The sequence below is a fragment of the Gymnoscopelus microlampas genome (assembly GCF_963454915.1).
Source record: "Gymnoscopelus microlampas genome assembly, chromosome: 6".
Lineage (NCBI taxonomy): Eukaryota > Metazoa > Chordata > Actinopteri > Myctophiformes > Myctophidae > Gymnoscopelus > Gymnoscopelus microlampas.
The window spans coordinates 10851504-10869587 of record NC_139943.1 but is presented as its reverse complement, the minus strand read 5'-3'; the positions used below and the strand labels follow the sequence as shown (position 1 = coordinate 10869587).

General features: G+C 41.2%; 1 protein-coding gene across 1 annotated transcript; it reads right to left on the bottom strand.

Moving 5' to 3' along the window:
- Positions 1-801: 801 nt before the first annotated feature.
- Positions 802-16978, bottom strand: LOC311046791 (pseudouridylate synthase 7 homolog). The gene is made up of 16 exons (XM_084059353.1): positions 16876-16978; positions 15147-15514; positions 14045-14129; positions 13550-13672; positions 13014-13158; positions 9868-9979; positions 9014-9091; positions 8746-8874; positions 8141-8266; positions 7744-7805; positions 7032-7192; positions 6097-6223; positions 5076-5177; positions 3643-3772; positions 2681-2772; positions 802-1860 (listed from the first exon to the last, which is right to left on the bottom strand). Exons 2-16 carry the CDS (start codon positions 15500-15502, stop codon positions 1724-1726), a joined length of 1965 nt encoding a protein of 654 aa, XP_083915479.1. The 5' UTR covers positions 15503-15514; positions 16876-16978; the 3' UTR covers positions 802-1723.
- Between the last annotated feature and the right edge of the window lie 1106 nt (positions 16979-18084).

Sequence of the window (18084 nt, the reverse complement as noted above, 5' to 3'; positions counted from 1 at the left end):
GGTGGAGTTGAGTTACTGATCACATTTAGACAACACAAGAATGGGGTGGGGGGGGGGGGTGTATCCTGCCAGCTGCCCCAGATGGCTAGTGCCAGCTTTATAACTGCAACTATCGATTATCTCATTAGTGATTACTCCATCAATTACCTTTACGATTAATCCCCCCAAAAAATGGAGAAGCAGGCTACGGGAGTATTACTACGATGCGTACAATTAAGCCCCATTCATACTTCGGTGCCGTCGTTATGACGAAGCACAATTCAGACTATAGCCTCTTCCTTCTTCTAACATTCAAAACTATCAATCTATGCAAAGACTTGAGAAGCGGACCGTGCACTATGCTTAGTACTGGAATGTAAACGTGCATGTTCCGTTTAATAAAGAGCTGTAGAGACAAACAATCCACTAGCAACGATTACTATCACAACATACACTGTAGCGCCATTTAACACTTACTTTTAACTCCAAAACAGCACCTTTTCATGCAGAGAAGAAGTTTACTTCTATATGGTAAATTAATCAATGTGAAAAAATCAAATAGAATTTTTATAATTGGCTAAATCAATTAGTCTGATTAACCACTTTTATAATTGATTACACCGCTTAGTGCACAGTGTTAAAGGGCAGACTGATGAGAAACGGAAAGAACAGTTCTGTTGCTGCCAGGACAGGTTCATCTCAAGGCCACTAGAGAGAGACGATGATTACGTATTTATGATGTTTTACTGAAGGCTGCCTTTTTAAATTATGGTTTATGAAAGCACTTACAACAAATAAATCAATAATGATCACATATTGTACACTTTAGCATTTTTTATTTGCTCTTGAAGAGTGTTTTCAGTCCAAATAAAAGTACACCTATAAAAACAAAAGTTTATTTTTTCTGTACAACCACGGCACGCTTTACACCGTGTGTGGCTATTAGTTATACACGTGTGCAAGTTATACATCTTTAGAGAAGGGGGACGTCTCCATGGGTGGTCCCTGAGAGCACCGCGAGTCCAATTAAAATGCTTCTTTATGCACAACCTGCCAAAATAATCATCTTACTTGAGAAAACGTCCCGATAAAAAAAAAAATCTTCAAACAAAAAAATGTGACTAAATGGTGCTCCTTTTTTGCGTGAATGGATTATAGCTTCATTCATAACCGGCAGCTCGCCAGGAACACTGCCATGCACGCGCACACACAAACACATTACACTTTAGTAGGGATGGGGCGATAACTATCGTGATAAAAAAACGCTCACAATAATCGTATTGCAGAGATTTAATTTCATCGTGAAATTGTCCTCAGTACCACTTAAATCCTCTGTACTTCATAAAACGGACCTGTAAAGAACGAATTTGAAACGCTCTTATTTCACTGCACAGTGCACACAAATCGATACGGCAAAAATAGAAGATATACAAGCTCGCAACGCGTTGCGAGCTTGTAGATCTGCTATCTTTACCGAACGTTTCCCCCAGAATAAGGATGCTGGGGATTCAAGTGGTTAAAAAAAAGTGGCATTTTCAGTTTTAAGCTAGATTATCGTGATAATATCGTTAATCGCAATTATTGTAATTTTAATAATTAAATTAATGTCATTTTCATATGGTCCCATCCCTACACTTCACACTCACAAAGCATGTATGTATGCATGTTGCCACAGTAGACGGCTGTGCTTTCTTTGCAGCTTGTTAACAGCGGTCAGGTCGACGTCGGCTGGGCTTGGGGTGTGTCAGTTCAACCACGTGGTGTTGAGCTGTGTCTGGTTCTTGATGCTGGTGTCCATCTTGAGCACCTCCCTGATGGCCATGGTGGCGTAGGTGGAGGGAGGCAGAGAGAACTCCATCCGCAGGGCTCGATACTTCCCCTCTGATAGGGAGAACAGGAAGACATGGTGATGATAAAAGAAAAATTGTTGCTGATATCCAATTGCGCTCTGACTGCCTGGTGCGTTGTCCTAGTCGTCTATAAATATTTATATAAGGAAAGTGTGGCACTCAGAAAAGTCTGTTTACCTAGTTTAATAATTCATGTGGCACATCATATGAATTATTAAACTAAAATAAACAGACTTTTCCCTGAGTGCCACCCTTTCCTTAAATACATGTTTATGTTTAGTGATGATAAAACATGAAAGTTTGAAAAACAAACAGCTCCAATAAATGTTTTTTTTTAATCTGGAAGAGTTGACGCTTTGAGCAACATTGCGTTTCCTCAGACTTCTGTTATATACTGTACAGAGAGTCACCGTTGTAAAAAGTTCCCCAAGTCTGAAGAAGAGCATTGTGGCTTGAAATGTCACTCTTGCAGATTCAAATTCAAATGTAGTTTAAGGTTGGCATTTCGAGTGCAGATGTTTCAGGTAGTTCTCTTGATCTTTTTTATCTTTTGAGGAGAAAATAAGCTCCAAGGATGCCTCAGGGTTTCCAAATCAAATGCCTCAGCTCTAAAGAACTCCTGCACAGGCTGTTGTGATTTCACAACACATTGTTGCTTTGTTTAACTACTTAAACCCTATATACACTTGGTTGTACATTAAATAGCAAAAAAATGCAGATCTACAAGATCACAAGCTTATATCTACTATGTTAGTGGTTAATGAGCTTCTATTTGAGTCCAACTAATAGTGGATAGATGAGAACATGCATCTCCACTTAGAGAGAGACGAAACAAAAAGATCGGCACTGACCTTTGTTGTAGACAGGAGCAGGTTTATTGTCTAGTTTCTCTACATCAGTGTGGACAAGGGAGATCTTAGGGTCATCATACTGAATCATCTCCCTAAGACAGGACACAAACCACAGCTTTATATAATATGATGTAGGGGCGGCACTTCAACGTTTTCAGGCCAAGGACCCCCTAGCTGAGAGAGATGAAGCAAGGACCCCCCTCTATATTGTATAAAATTGTGTTTCAGATTTAACTTTTTTTGTTTACTTGGTCTGCTCTTTTTTCCCTCTACACCTATACCTCTTTGCCAAAAAATAGCCGATCCACAAGCTCACAACGCCAGAGGCGTTGTGAGGTTGTAGATCGGCTATTTTCAGGCCAAGGACCCCCTAGCTGAGAGAGAGATGAAGCAAGGACCCCCCTCTATATTGTATAAAATTGTGTTTCAGATTTAACTTTTTTTGTTTACTTGGTCTGCTCTTTTTTCCCTCTACACCTATACCTCTTTGCCAAAAAATAGCCGATCCACAAGCTCACAACGCCAGAGGCGTTGTGAGGTTGTAGATCGGCTATTTTTTGGCTAAAGTTCTCCTCAGAAAAGAGGTGCTAGGGTTCAAGTGGTTAAGGTAAAACATTTTTTTTATATCACACGAAGATTTGGCGGACCCCCTGTAGTAACTCTGAGGACCCCCTAGGGGTCCCGGACCCCCTGTTGAAGACCCCTGACCTAGCGATTTCCGCCCCCAATACTTAATAACCCTGGGGTTCCAAACTTCTCCATGCCAAGGATCCCCAAATCTACAAGCTCAAAATGTGTTGCGATTCGATTCATTGTGAACTTGTAGCACTGCTATTTAAGAAAATTCTTGAAAATGTTTGACAATGACCCCAAAAAAGGACACCGGGTTGTAAAGTTGTTAAACTGGCACAATAATCTTATGAATGAAATTGGGAAAAAACTTGGAAAAGCTGTGTACTAACCAGCTGACATCACTGGGTCTGATGAGGATGCGTCGGTAGGCTCCGGATAAAGAGTAGTCCTTCACTTTGTGTCTCATGTTGTCAATATCCAGCCCGTCTACTGACAGCAGCTCCTTATAGCCTGCACCCACTGCCAGGGGGGAAAAAAATCTGCTATTTATCCCATTTAGACCTGGAAAGCCTATATGTTGTTATATGTTGTCTACAAGATCACAGCTATCTGCTACTTTCCCTAAAAATAGCCATCTACAAGTCATTCTGCTTTTTCTTATTTGACATAAAACAATGTATATAGCCTTTAAGTGGTTAATAAAACATAATAAAACAGTGACAACTCAACACAAGAGTAGGTAACATGTATTTGCTGACTCCAAAGTACTTTACAGTTACTACACTGAATATCAGGTCCATTAAAATGTTCTCGCTTTTCCTTTATAGATTTTAGTGTCGTTTTCTTCCTTATTGAATTGTGTTTGAGCTGTACAATTCAGTTGTGTGTCATGTAATTTTTCTATATTGAAAAATGTATTTTATAGTATCTTTAATACCTCCACCATGTTCAAAGATGACAAACCCTATTGATTGTGATGACCGCATGGCCTTTCCTCTGTTGCAGCCATCAGACCAAACTTTCCATTTTCAAATGATCTCTTGACCCTTTGGTCAGAAACAAAATTCGCAGAGCCCATTCATGCTCCTAAGAAGAAGAAACCGACTGTTGGGGGACCCCCACGCCCTTCCCTCTTGCACAACCTTAATGCCAAACAAAAATAATAAATAAATGCATCCTAAAACTATTCCTCCTTATGTTCCTTCTTGTCACCGTTTTTTTTGACAGATGCAGTTTTACAGATATATGTTGCCTACTTGTGTTACTTTGATTTGTTTTTCTTTAACACAAATGTTTAGAATGTTAAATATATATAACGTTATTTAGACAGATGCTAGGTCTGATGTTTACCCGGTCTAGTTTTATTTGCACTACATTGTTCTCTTTGCACTCACTACTTGTGGTGACTATTTACCCTGTTTGTTGACGAGGGTCCATGCCATTTACCCTGATGCTCTGGAAAACAAGTGTCTGCTAAATGCCTCAATTGTAAATTGTCAAGAAAACCGGGGTGATTTTTAGGCCTTGGCAGAGGTCTCCGCTCTCCTACGTGCATTTGTGTTGTTCTGTTATTTCTGTGCCTCACTTTTATGGTGCGTTCACACGGGCAGATTAAAAGATACAGAGATAAAAAAAATACATGCATCTTTGTCGCTGTGTTGCTTTGCATCTGTGTTGCTCTACACGGTCGCTGACGTCATCAAACGTGCGGACATCGGAGCTACAGAAAGCTTTGTATCTGGAAGTTGAACCTGCCCGTGTGAACGCACCATTATACACATGCAAGCAAAAAACCTGTAAATAACACAGACTGCCATCTTACCATGGTGAGAGGGGTAAATGACGTCAAACCCAGGCAGAGGCATCACAACCTCATGAATGGACTGGCTCTCAGCCTCCTCTGCGGATAGTAGATGAGCCGTGCCTTGACAGAAATGTTAAGTCAAGTCATGTCAATTTTATTCATAAAGCACATTTAAAAACGACCAAAGGCCGACCAAAGCGCTGTACATCAAGGTTAAAAACACACAACAAAAAGCATCAAATACATACAACTGCAAAAAAAACAAAAAGGCATCAAATATATAAACCATAACAGGAAGACAAATAGCTAAGGAAATGAAAAATGTGGGAGCACATAAACAAGTGTCAACAAGTGTTGACAGAAATGTTAGGATGAGTTAGTACTGTAGCATTTCCTTCATGACATCATACAAATTTGCCTGTTATTAGAGCTACTGGGTTTGCACAGGGTTCCTACATATGTTGTGCAGCTCATGTTTTTATACTTTGTTCATTTTTGAAGGTGGGCCATTTTACCTGCATTTTTGGAAGGTTCTTCTTTCATAATTTTATCCGGCTCTACCAGCAGTCAAGGTGCTCAATTAGCACTTAACCCATTCAATCCGGGAACGCATCCCTGTCATTTTAGATTTCTTTGGCTATTCAAAAATAGCAGATATACAAGCTCATAGCGCGGCACCGAGTGCCGCGCTATGAGCTTGTAGATCTGCTATTTAAAAAAAAAATCTTGAACATTTTGTGCAAATCTTTGAAAATATATTTTTTTTAAACATTTTTCACTCAAATCTTTGCTTCTGGGGAGGTCCCTGGAGCAAAACCTTTTCATGTCAAGGACCCCAAAAATTATATGTATTTGTACGCGAAAATATGTTGTTCCAGGGACCCCCAGAAGCAAAGATTTGAGTTAAAAATGCTCGCTTTAAAAATAATATATAAGAAATACTTTTTCCCTGGATAAAACGGTTTTCTACATGACACTGCCTTAGGATGAAGTATAAAAACAGGGCTTCCCCAGCCCAGTAAACCCTTGGAGTACCAACCTCCCTTGAGCACGAGGTCGCCCTCTACAGCCTTCAAGCCAAAGGCCTCAATCCTCCGGCTCACCATGGTGTTCCACACTACACTCTGATAGCTGTGGATGTACATCAGACGGTTGTTTCGAGGGATCTGGTAGAAGAAAACACATGTCAGCAGCACACCACACAGAACGAACCCTCGCCTTTATATTTAACATATTTCAGGTAACACATAATAATAATATATTTTACTTATAGTGCTTTTCTAGGTACTCAAAGTCAACAAATAACATATAAAACTAATAATGTTATTAAAAAAGGGATAGTTCACCCCCAAAATGACTTTTTTTTCTATCGATTAGTCACCCCATGGAGACTTGAATTCATGGATATTTATTTGTTTTTGTCACATTCCTAAGACAATAATTTGATGACCGGCAGTGGTTCCGGAGTCTCTTTTGTGTCTCCTACCGGAACTGCTGCCTACCAGTCCGCTGGTCATCAAATTATTGGCTTAGGAATGCGACAAAAACAAATAAATATCCATGAATTCAAGTCTCCATGGGGTGACTAATCGATTAATGTTTTGGGTAAACTATTTCTTTAAAGCAATAAAAGAGTGAAAAGAAAATAGGGGCTACAAAATATAACTAAATCGGTTAAAAACAGAATGGTAAAAATAGCGGAAAAACTACAGTAGATTAGGTGGGGAAAGCAAGTCTGAAGAGGTGGGTTTCGAGCATAGTTTTAAAAGAAGAGAGGGTATGGGGCTGCTTTGATGTGTTTTAATTGAGTTCCACCGAGTGGGGGCCTAATTAATTATCATCGCCCCAGGTTCAGTACTTGTTCCTGGGGATTTCTAAGAGGTAGCGGGAGGGGACATAATGCTATTGGAGGGGGTCGGAAAAACGATCATATATATATTATCAGCTGGGAGTCATCGGCTATAGAGAACCCACCAGTCCGAAGGCAGTGATAATGTTCTTCTTGCCGCACTTGGACAGACCCCGGAGCAGCTGGCCCTCCACACAGCGCTTCACGGGAAGCTTCCTCAGGGCAGCCTCTGGGTCCTGAGTCTTGGCCCACTCCTCCCTGCATTTCAACATGTAGTGTTTCTCCGCTGCCAGGTAGAGAGGGACAAAGACACTACGATTAACAATGGCACAATTCATTATGTTACACCTGCTGTACAACCTTAACCCATTGAAACCGGGAACGCATCTGTGTAACCACTGTATCCATATTTTATACTTTGGCTATTCAAAAATAGCAGATATACAAGCTCATAGTGCCGCGCTATGAGCTTGTAGATCTGCTATTTTTGTGCAAATTTCTTTTTTAAATTTGTAACTCAAATCTTTGCTTCTGGGTCAAGGAAAATACGTTTTTCAGAAAACTGTTCGGCAGACATTTGTAGAGCAAGAAGCAAAGTTTTGAGTTACAAAAGTTTGGTTTAAAAAACAAATATATATATATAAAGATTTGCACAAATCTTCATGATTTTTCTAAAAATAGCCTATCTACAAGCTCTATGAGCTTGTAGATCTGCTATTTTTGAATAGCCAAAGAAATCTAAAAATGACACCGATTATTTCCCGGTCTAAATGGGTTAACCTTCACTCCAACTCAAAAGCTGGAGCAGGAGGTGTGAGAAAGGTTTTTGGGTTATACCTCCAGGACGAGGCTTCAGAATCAGGTCCACAACCTCATCCCAGTCATTCTTCAGGATGGCCCTGGCCCAGGTGATAAGAACAGACATCGTGTCAGTTTGCTTTCTCATGTCATGTCAAAAACACATCAGTTCCAATTTACAAATGCGGCATTCAGCATAATTACGCTCTCATCCAGAGCTGAGCAATATACTGTACAAAGTACAAGGTTGGAGTTAAGTGAGGGTAATTAGTAATTACGTTCACATTTTACGCCTACATAAACAGACAATTATCGTCCATTGGCCAGAACTCTTAACTTTTAGTGTGAAATTGATACTGTATGCATCCCTAATCTAAAACGTTGACAAGCAGGAGCTGCAGAATGCAATGATCATTTCCCCCGGCCACAGCCTTACCTGCCAACGTGGTACGTGGGCACCGCCGTGGTGCCAAAGCGCTGCATGCCATAGTAATTGATGAAGCCAGTCGCCTTGAGTGAAGTCATGGCCTGCTCAACCTGCTCATCTGTTCCTGAGATGTTCCTGAAATGGAAACATGAGAGCAATAAGTAGGAGAAGAGATAGTTGGTGTCTAAAGGCACCACCCCACAGTACAGGATGACATGACACCCTTTTTTTAATGTGAGGAGTCTTCCTCTGCACATACTACTTCCTCCCGGTGAAGCTCCTCACTGGTAAGTGAAAAGAATCCCCAATCCCCATCCCTATAGGACCAACCAGTCTGAAGACAACCAGTAGGGGTCAGCAGTGACAAGATAACACAACACAAGTGTGTGGAGAAATCATAAAGGGTTTAAATGGTTAAGCAGAAAACAAAGACCTGCGCGTACATAAACAATGAGACCTCTTTTCTTACTGCTCGAGGTGCAAGCATTAACAGCAGTATGATATTTGTGCAACACTGACACAATCTTTTAAGAGATGTTTATCCACCTTGTGAAATAAACACGTTCTATTTCTGGCAATTTTGTTGAGAGATGTGACCCTCAAAAGCTACTGACCTGAGGACCACAGTGAAATGGTTACCCTGCAGCTCTCCCAGCTTCAGGGGGTGGTTTTTATAACAGAAGTTCCCCAGCCTGAAGTTCATGAGGCAATTGTTGAGGTGACACAATCGTTCTGCTGTGATCCTGGGGGAGAATGGCACAAGTCTCTAATCAGTTACAGGTCCAGCAACTAGCCAAACAAACGAAAGGAAGGCTCACACTACAGGATAATCAGGCCGATTTGTGGTCCTGGTGGTACAAAATAATAAAAACAAACACTCACTTGTGGACTGCAATCTCCTGTACAGTGATGGCTCTCTTGTCCTTAGTCCCCATGTAAGAAAACACCGTGGGGGCCATCCTGCAGCAAGAAACATCCATATTCAGTACACATGAAGGCCATACAGTGAAAACAAAATGAATGGTAAATGGTTCATTTATATAGCGCCTTTATCCGAAGCACATTACAAATCACCCAGTATCTGCTCAAGGACACTTCCAACACTAACCCAGGGGAAGCCGGGGATCGAACTCTTACATTATACATAACATTACAATATTGCACTAAGTTGCCTAGTGTCTCATTCAATTATCACCTGCCATCTCAGAATACAGAATATTGTCGCTGTCAGGCAGAAACCTTGCATCTCCATATTTCAACTTTTTTTTCTTTGCAAATGAATGCCACAAGAGTTTCGTGCAAAAATGGCTGGAATCTGGTCAATTGCGTCTGTGGGTTTCTATAAATATTCAACCAATGAAAAGTATTGGATCCATTCAAATGCAGGTAATTTTTTCCATATCCTGAAAAGTAACGTTTTTTAGACATTCAAGAGTTCCACCACACAGTTTGGATATCGTCTCTGTCTGGTGGAAATCACATACGTATGTCCAAGGCGGTTACTATTCAGGATTAAAATTCAAAAGTAGCAAAAGATATCAGATCGACAAGCTCAAAACACGTCGATTTGCGCCACGTTTCAAGCTTGTAGATCTGACATTTTTGTGTGACACTGTAGTGTGATCAAGTAAGGCATCAATTTACAAAAAACAAACAAAAAGCTGCCTGACCGCAACGATATGCCCCTTTGCCATACAATTTCACCATCAGTACATATGTGAATGAGTGTCTAGGACCTGAGGAATTTGGAGAGGACGTTGATGGCCTCCATGGTGTCCTTGTTCTCCTTGTACAGCACAAAGTGACAGAACTTGCCGCGGCTCTTAGGCCACGAGTGCTTCCTGGGAGCTTTGATGGAAAAAGAAAAAAGGAGAAAAGGAAAGAAAGTTGAAACATAGAAATAAAAGCAAGATAATCAATACATAATTATCACCTCAGCACCTAGCATACTCTTTTCAGGAGCATTGAAAGACTTTGTGACTTTAACCCTGTACTGCATAGACTTGATTTGCAATACAATTGAACCCATTTAGACCGGGAAAGCATCTGTCATTTTTAGATTTCTTTGGCTATTCAATTTTTTTTTGAAAAATCGTGAAGATTTGTGCAAATCTTTGAATATATATATATTTTCAAGCAAACATTTGCAACTCAAATCTTTGCTTCTGGGGATCCCTGGAGCAATATATATAAAGATTTGCACACATGTTCGCAACGTTTTTCAAAAAATAGAAGATCTACAAGCTGTATATCTGCTATTTTTGAATAGCCAAAGAAATCTTAAAACGACAGAGATAAAATCCCGGGTTGAATGGGTTAATCAATGCCATAATGGAAATAAACCCAACTCTACGCTGTCATCACAGCACCATACATATTTCAACTATCTCAAATTAGCCATGTTTAAAATCCAAGCCGACTTTTAACATCTCCCCCTGTGCTGTGTGCCGTGGACTATACATTCTTACCTGTTGGTGTTCTCAACTCTGTCCACCCAAAGTAGAGCAAAAGGAGGATAGAACAATGTTACTGAAGATAAAGGTGTTTCTGGATTGATGGACAAGCTGGCGATGGATGGGAGGGTGTGTTCTGCCATCTGCATGCAAAGGCCAGGGCAATGGTCTCTGTTGTGTTAACCACATGAACCCCTACGTCCCTATACTGGGCAGTGGGCATGTCATAATAGGTGAACGTTCAGCAAAAATAAAGCAAGTGTTTTAGTGGTTGTGCAGCAAGGGTGCCTGGTGGATGTGACAACGACCCATCATTACAGACAGTCTGAGCATATATTTTATTACACGGTTTGGTTGAATGCTAGATTCTGATTGCAAGCACTGCATTTAGTTAGATCAATGGAAACGTTACTTGTAACACACGTTTTACGGCGTGGCTCTGATTTATTGAGCAAACTCTGCCACTAGGCTAACGTAGAACTTATACTGAATTTACAAACCACTTATAATGGAAATCAAAAGGGGTTCGGTTTGTCCAAATTTGGGCACGGATTACATATACATCGTGACGTCATAGATTTAACTTATAACTGTTTGACTGTTTACCATAACAAGTTAGCCTCTTTCAGAGCCAGGTACTTCCGCTTACAAACATATAAGAGGAAGTGAAAGGTGGTCAAAATGGGATGAAACATTCCCCCAGATATGGTCAATAGATAGGTACGTCATAGATGACTGGTGTCATCATAGAATGGCCACATGAAGTTAAGACCTGCATCATTCATGAAGTAAGTATCCTTGGGAAACAATGGACACGATGAAACTTCTGCACATAGTATGTCGCAGGGACTCAACCCCAATCCAAACCCTGATGCTGAGTGCCAAGCAGGCATTGGGTACCATTTTATAGTCTTTAGTATGAATCAGCCAGTCCAGTCTCAGGGCGGACACTCGAATCATGATTCATAAGCCATTCCGTTATTATTAGGCCCCAATTGACATAATTTCTTTGTTATATTTTGTGTCAAATTATTGATTTTCTTCAATAGGTAGCCATGTAATAAGCGGAATAATAAGCCATTCACTATTGCAAAAATAAACCTCTTCTGGGTGATTCAAGACCTGTCACCTTGTATCGCCCTGCCAAGTTTTATTTATTGTATCCCGGATGCAGTGACCCAATGCTGAATAGAAATAATGCTTGATTTGATTTATACTTGGAAGTGCATCTGAATATTGCCAGTCTACAAGCTCACAATGCATTGCACTGTGATGCGTTGTGAGCTTGTATATCTGCTATTTTCAATGCCAACCCAAGTATAAATCAGGCTTAATGCCACTGAGGACCGAAGCAGATTACGGGATACAATGATGGTAAACATATCACTAAGAAAAGACATCCAAATTCCTCCTGTAGTTAAGGCACTTAAGGTTGAGATGTTTTTTTTTTTCTTGTAGTTAGCCACATGCAGGTGATTGGCCATGCACATGCACCCACACATGCAAAGGTATGCCCTCTCCCTATGTCTCCCCACCATAGCGACATGCAATGGGGCAGTTAACCAACCAAGATAATTGGGGCATGCAACAAAATCCCTTGTGTAATCAAGCCATTACTTGGGAGTTGAGCAGTATTACCAATCCTTGCATTCGTCAGGGAAAGAACATTAGCAGAATTTCTTCCAGGTCCTTCCCCCACTTTATCCCGAACGTAGTCATTGCCAAATTCCCCCATGTGTACTCTGCGACCTGTCACTGCCAAGTGTCAACCCCCACCGCTGCTTCTTTTCTCCTGTCAGCGAGGATTTTCACTCCCCAGATCCCCTCTTTGCTGAACAGACACCCTAATCAATGACCAATCAGCAGGGATTCGGCAAGAAAACTAGGTTCCCACTTCCCACAATCACTTCCCACAAGCACCCGGTCCACTTAAATCAATTTAACCCGGGTCTCTGCGGAGTGTTTTCTCTCAACACCACACGGATGCCCCCCCCCCAGATATGTCCAGACATATCTAACCAAAACCCTCAGTTACCATGCCCAATAACTTTAACATTCAACCACCTATTCTGGGCATGTCATAAATAGGCAAACATTCAGCAAAAATAGCTGATCTACAAGCTCACAACGCATCGAAACACGACGTGTTAGCTTGTAGATTGGCTATCATAGGCAAAGAGAGTTGGTGTAGAGGGAAAAAAAAAAACGTTGAGCGTTTTATATAGGACTAAGTGCTTAACAACTAATTGCAGTGATCAGGTACAAATCAGTCTACAAATTACACAGTGCAGTCTGCTATTGCACTGTACTAAAACATAAAAAACGTCAGGTCCAATAGGGGCAGATTTGTAAAGACTAACAGAAGACCTTGCAGACCAGAAAACCATCAGAACAATGATACAGTCTCGTGTCACTTCTCCAAAAATTACCTGCTAAAGCCTTCTTGCCGGCAGCATGGTAGGCCACTATGAACTTGCGACCTTCCCTCTCCTCCGTCTTTGTCTCCAGGCCAGGGTACTGGGTCTTGATGGCTTTGTGGACCAGCGTTCGCTTCTCCTTTGTATCATCGACTACCTACAAACATTGCACTTGAGATCAACTTCTCTTCAACAGCCAATGGTTGGTACTGCATGTGGCTGACGAGCTTTCAAGTTTGATTAAAATGGCACACAAAACACATGCCGTTACATTAAGAGTAAAACCTGGCCTCATTTGTCTTCTGCATTAACAACCATGTGCTCTTGAACATGTTCTCGACTTGTTGATTAGTTATGGGAGCCCCTACTGTATGTGTGTGTATATAAAACTGTTCCAAGTGATAAATAAAGCTATGCACTGTGTCTGAAGGAAGCCGAAGAAAAATAAGTTTGACTCGTATGATGTCACACTAAAAAAAGCACAACCTTGAAACTTGCAATACAAGACCTTTAGGCACATGGGAAACTAAGAAGAAAAGGAGTCTGACCTCTATAGAGACATTGCCCTCTTTGTTCTTGAAGAGCTGCAGCTCTCCAAGCTGTGTTTTCTGCTCATCGGTCAGGACCTCCGTCTCCTCTGTGGGCTGCTGCTGCTCAGGCTCTGGAACGTCCTAAAAAACACCCAGAGCGGTTCAATATAACTGAGCATCTGGGCCCAGTTGCTCAATGCATTGCAGACACTAGGTGATTGTTAACATCATGGTATCAGCACAGACATAAGACGTACAGTAATGGATAATTTCTGTCATTGGGACCCGATTGTCCTTGAAGGTATGCATCACCTATTTTAATCCATAATATTAAAATTCCGATATTGCCCTTTGTCCTCAAGTAGAAGTACGTTGTTTTGACTCAAGTTGAAATTGGATTGAGCATTTTTAATTGAGTGATATTTGGAGCATCAATAATTTGACCATCACTGTAAATACTGTGACAAAGAGATGAATGACAATATTCTAAAATAGTATGTTATGTTATCTCACCTCAGCCTCTGGAGGGATAGAGAGGTCATCTAAGCAGGACATCTTGCCTTCCTTGCTGATCTCGTGCACCACAAAATCTGAGTATCTGAACACAAAGCCACACGACCACCGATGTATTAAAGTATTTGAGAGATCTACCGATACCAGTTTTTACTTCCCAATACCGATTCCCATAACTTGCGTATCGGTCGATACAGAGTACCCTTCCGATACCAGTGTGTAATTTAAAAATAATATATCTACAGTGGTTCTCACAAGTGGGTTCCAGGGACCCTTAGCGTTCCTAGAGGGGGTTCCAAATGGACCCTTACAGGTCCATTTGTAGACTGTCAGAGGTATGGTGGCCCTTGAAATTAAATAGTTTGAGAACCACGGAAAATGCCATGAATAATTGTGCAGCTACAAGTTAGTAAAATTATAATGTAAATAGGACAGTAAGAGTATAAAACAGGCATGCAACATCAATCGATGAAGATATGACTGTAAATGAAACATCATCATGTGATCAATTACATTACAGGTATAGGAATGGCATAGACTGGCACACTCGCCGATACCAGCATTTTAGGCAGTATCGGCAGCAGCTTTTCCGATACTGGTATCGGTACAACTCTAGTATACTATAGAGCACCGAAGTCTGACGTAATTTACTCATCCTACCTGGGTTGCGGTTTATTTCCCCATTCTGAATTCCCATAGACGTATTTAATATCGCGTCAAATAAGAACTGTGTTCCAAAAATAAACAAATGACCCCGGCGGTTTGACTCATATGGATATGAAGCATCAACTGATGGTGAGAAAACGCTAATGTTACTGCGGCCAAATTAGTTACATTTTCGCCAGAAATAGACGTTATCAAATATGAGTGACTGACTATCATAAACGATACAGCGACACCTCCCTGACAATATCGCCGGGACAGTTTGTTTCTTTTTGGACCACAATTCTTACATGAGACGATTCTAAGATGACCCAATGTTATTCTCCATAGAGAAATTACTTCCGCAACCCAGGGGATGAACGAGTGACGTCAGGACTTCAGTACTCTATAGACCAGACTCAGAAACAAACCACTCTTTATTAGCATCGGGGGCACTAACCTCTCTTTCAGGATACCAGAGAACCCCTTGTGTTCACTGACAAACTTCAGAATCCCCACATCCAGCTCTGTGAGGCCGTGCTTCATCATATCCGCAAAGGTCTCTCCGTCTGTCTCCCTAGCACCACCACCACCACCTCCTTCACCTCCATCTTCTTCTTCTTCTTCTGGCTCTTCTTCCTCCTCCTCCTCCTTCTTCACGGCAGCTCCGTTCTTCTGGTCAGCCTGAACTCGGGGTCTCTTCTTGGAGGACGGATCCGTCTCCTCGTCTCCTGAGCAGCATCTCTTCTTCTCTCCGACTGGTGCTGCTGCTGCTGCGGCTGAGGGGACCACCAGCATGGGCTCTGGTTCCGCCATATATGGACCGACCTAGAAGAGAGAGAACAGAGGACATTACAATGACAGTTTAGCACAGAGGTCTTCAACGTTTTCAACTACAAGCTTGTAGAACTGCTATTTTCAAACATTTTAATACTTTTACTTTTGGTACTTTATATATAACTTTATATTTTGATGCCAATACTTTTGTACTTTTACTCAAGCAACATTTTGAGCACAGGCATTTTACTTGTAACAGAGTATTTTTATATTATGATATTTCTACTTTTACTTAAGTAAAATATCTGAGTACTTTTTCCAATAGCATAAATAGCAGAGGAGGAAGCAAGGCACCCACTACGGATATATTATAACTCTATGCCCACTACACTACACAGTAAAATCCAAGTTTACAAAATGGAAGCAAATGGGCCCACATGGTTTTACAATGTAATTACAATACTGACATTAACAAGGATTTATATTTCATTGATTGAATGTTAAATAATGATGACTTAACCCAAGGATGCAGATCAGAGAGTATAGCTAAGCAGCAGCTTGTGTGTTTGTTTGGGAAACACAGATTTTAAGAAGGAAACACCAAGACGTTTTGGAGGCTAAACAGAACTTGGTACAACAAGTCAATGTATAGTTAAGTAACTTGATCCTTACTGTCAATCTAGCGAGTTTCTAACAGAGTCAACAACAACAACAACAACAACACGGGCCGAGCTGAGCTGTGCTAGCCCATGTAGCCATGGATCCAAGACGACCGTCATGGATGAACTTCAAAATAGTGTTTGCACTTTCTCCCCTTTTGGCCAGTACATCTACATAAACGTCCAGATGTCAAATATAAAGTACTCACCCTGTGGCCATGGATGTTACAATTGTGTACGGGCCCTCAGAGGTACCCGTATCTTCCGTATTGTTCAATAAAAAGCATTTTAATCCGATTCGTGGCCATTTTAACCATTTCGGTTATAATGTATCAGAGTGCGATACACCTCCCAACCGATAGGGTCGCGTGGTTGAAAGCATATGGAGGAAATACGGAGAAAATGGCCACCGATCGGATTAAAATGTGTTTCTATTGAACAATACGGAATATACGGGTACTTCTGAGGACCCGTACAGAATACTAACATCCATGGCCATGGGGTGAGCACTTAATATTTGAAATCTGAACGTTTATGTAGATGTACGGGCCAAAAGGGGAGAAAGTGCAAACACTATTTTGAAGATCATTCATGACTACAGTATGTATCAGGGCTATTGAGCTGCTATAGTCCATGCCGCTGTGGCTGGACACTCTCAAACTGTATTAATGTATATATAAGCATCGTGCAGTTACATGTGTTAACAATGTGAAGTAAACCTGCTTTTTCTCACCAGCGCTGGTTTAACGTTACCTGTTTATTTGTGCTGAGATGAGATCCAGAGAGATGTGGAGGAGGAAGATGACGGTCCAACTTTCAGTCACACACGTGTGTGTGTGTTTGTGTGTGTGTGTGTGTGTGTGTGTGTGTTGTGTTTGTCTTCTTTGCGTTTGGTAAACCAGCGTGGAGGTGCATTACCGCCTCCAACTGGACTGGAGTGGAAGGGGTCTTGAACGTTTTTCAGGCCAAGATGAAGCAGGGATCCCCTCTACAGATTGTATATATAACAATAACATAGTTTTGCAGATTAATCTTTTTCATAGATTTCATTGATGGCTTCATAGATTTGTTTGACAGCACTATCATCACTGTCATATTGGATTCATGTTAATGGGTATTTTCAGACATAACCGCTTAAACCCTCAATACTTAGTTAACTTGCTGTACTTGACCTTTCACTCTGTACTTTGTCTGCTCCTTTTCCCCCTCTACAGTGTAGAGGGGGAAAATAGCTGATAGCCGATAGCCGAAAATAGCCGATATACAAGCTCAAAGTGTGAGGCGTGGTGAGCTTGTAGATCAGCTATTTTTGGCTACAGTTCTCCTCAGAATAGGGATGCCAGGGTTCAAGTGGTTAATGTAAACAAATTATCCTATCACACAAAGATTTGGCGGCCCCTCTGTAGCAACTCTGAGCCTGAGGCCTAGGGGTCCCGGACCCCCTGTTGAAGACCCATGGTCTATGGATTATGCAGAAAACTAATTAACTGAATAAATACAAGATTTTATTTAGATTTAGTTTATTTTATAAACGTATACTCACTATACTGTGGTAGACAGTATACATCCTTCCTAAAACCTGATTCATAGTTGTGCACTTGTGTCTCGCACCAAAAATAGCCGATCTACAAGCTGACAACGCGTCACGCTGTGAGCTTGTAGATTTAAACTTGAACTTTATATTGACTATTTAAAGTTCAAGTTGTTGTTGTTGTTGTCTGTATGTAACGCCCGGGAAACGAGATATACAGTATATATAAACACAATTTGGAGAACTTCAAATATGGTGTCTGATGTCACATGCCCATATTTGGAAATGACCAAACATCAGTGCACATCGCCTTTGTTTGGGAGATGAGACAGAGGCAGAGGTTGTGTGTGACATCAGACCAGAGCTCAGCAAGAGAGAGACACGAGAGAACCTTCGTCACTCACCCAATAACGTGGGCCATGCTGACTGAA

Coding starts and splice junctions, on each gene's coding strand:
- LOC311046791 (XM_084059353.1), bottom strand. CDS start 15,502: ATGGCGGAACCAGAGCCCATGCTGGTGGTCCCCTCAGCCGCAGCAGCA. Junction 9,092..9,867: donor GTCCTCTCCAAATTCCTCAG/GTCCTAGACACT, acceptor TTCTTGCTGCAG/GATGGCCCCCACGGTGTTTT. Junction 3,773..5,075: donor CATTTACCCCTCTCACCATG/GTAAGATGGCAG, acceptor CCCCCCTGGCAG/TGGGTGCAGGCTATAAGGAG.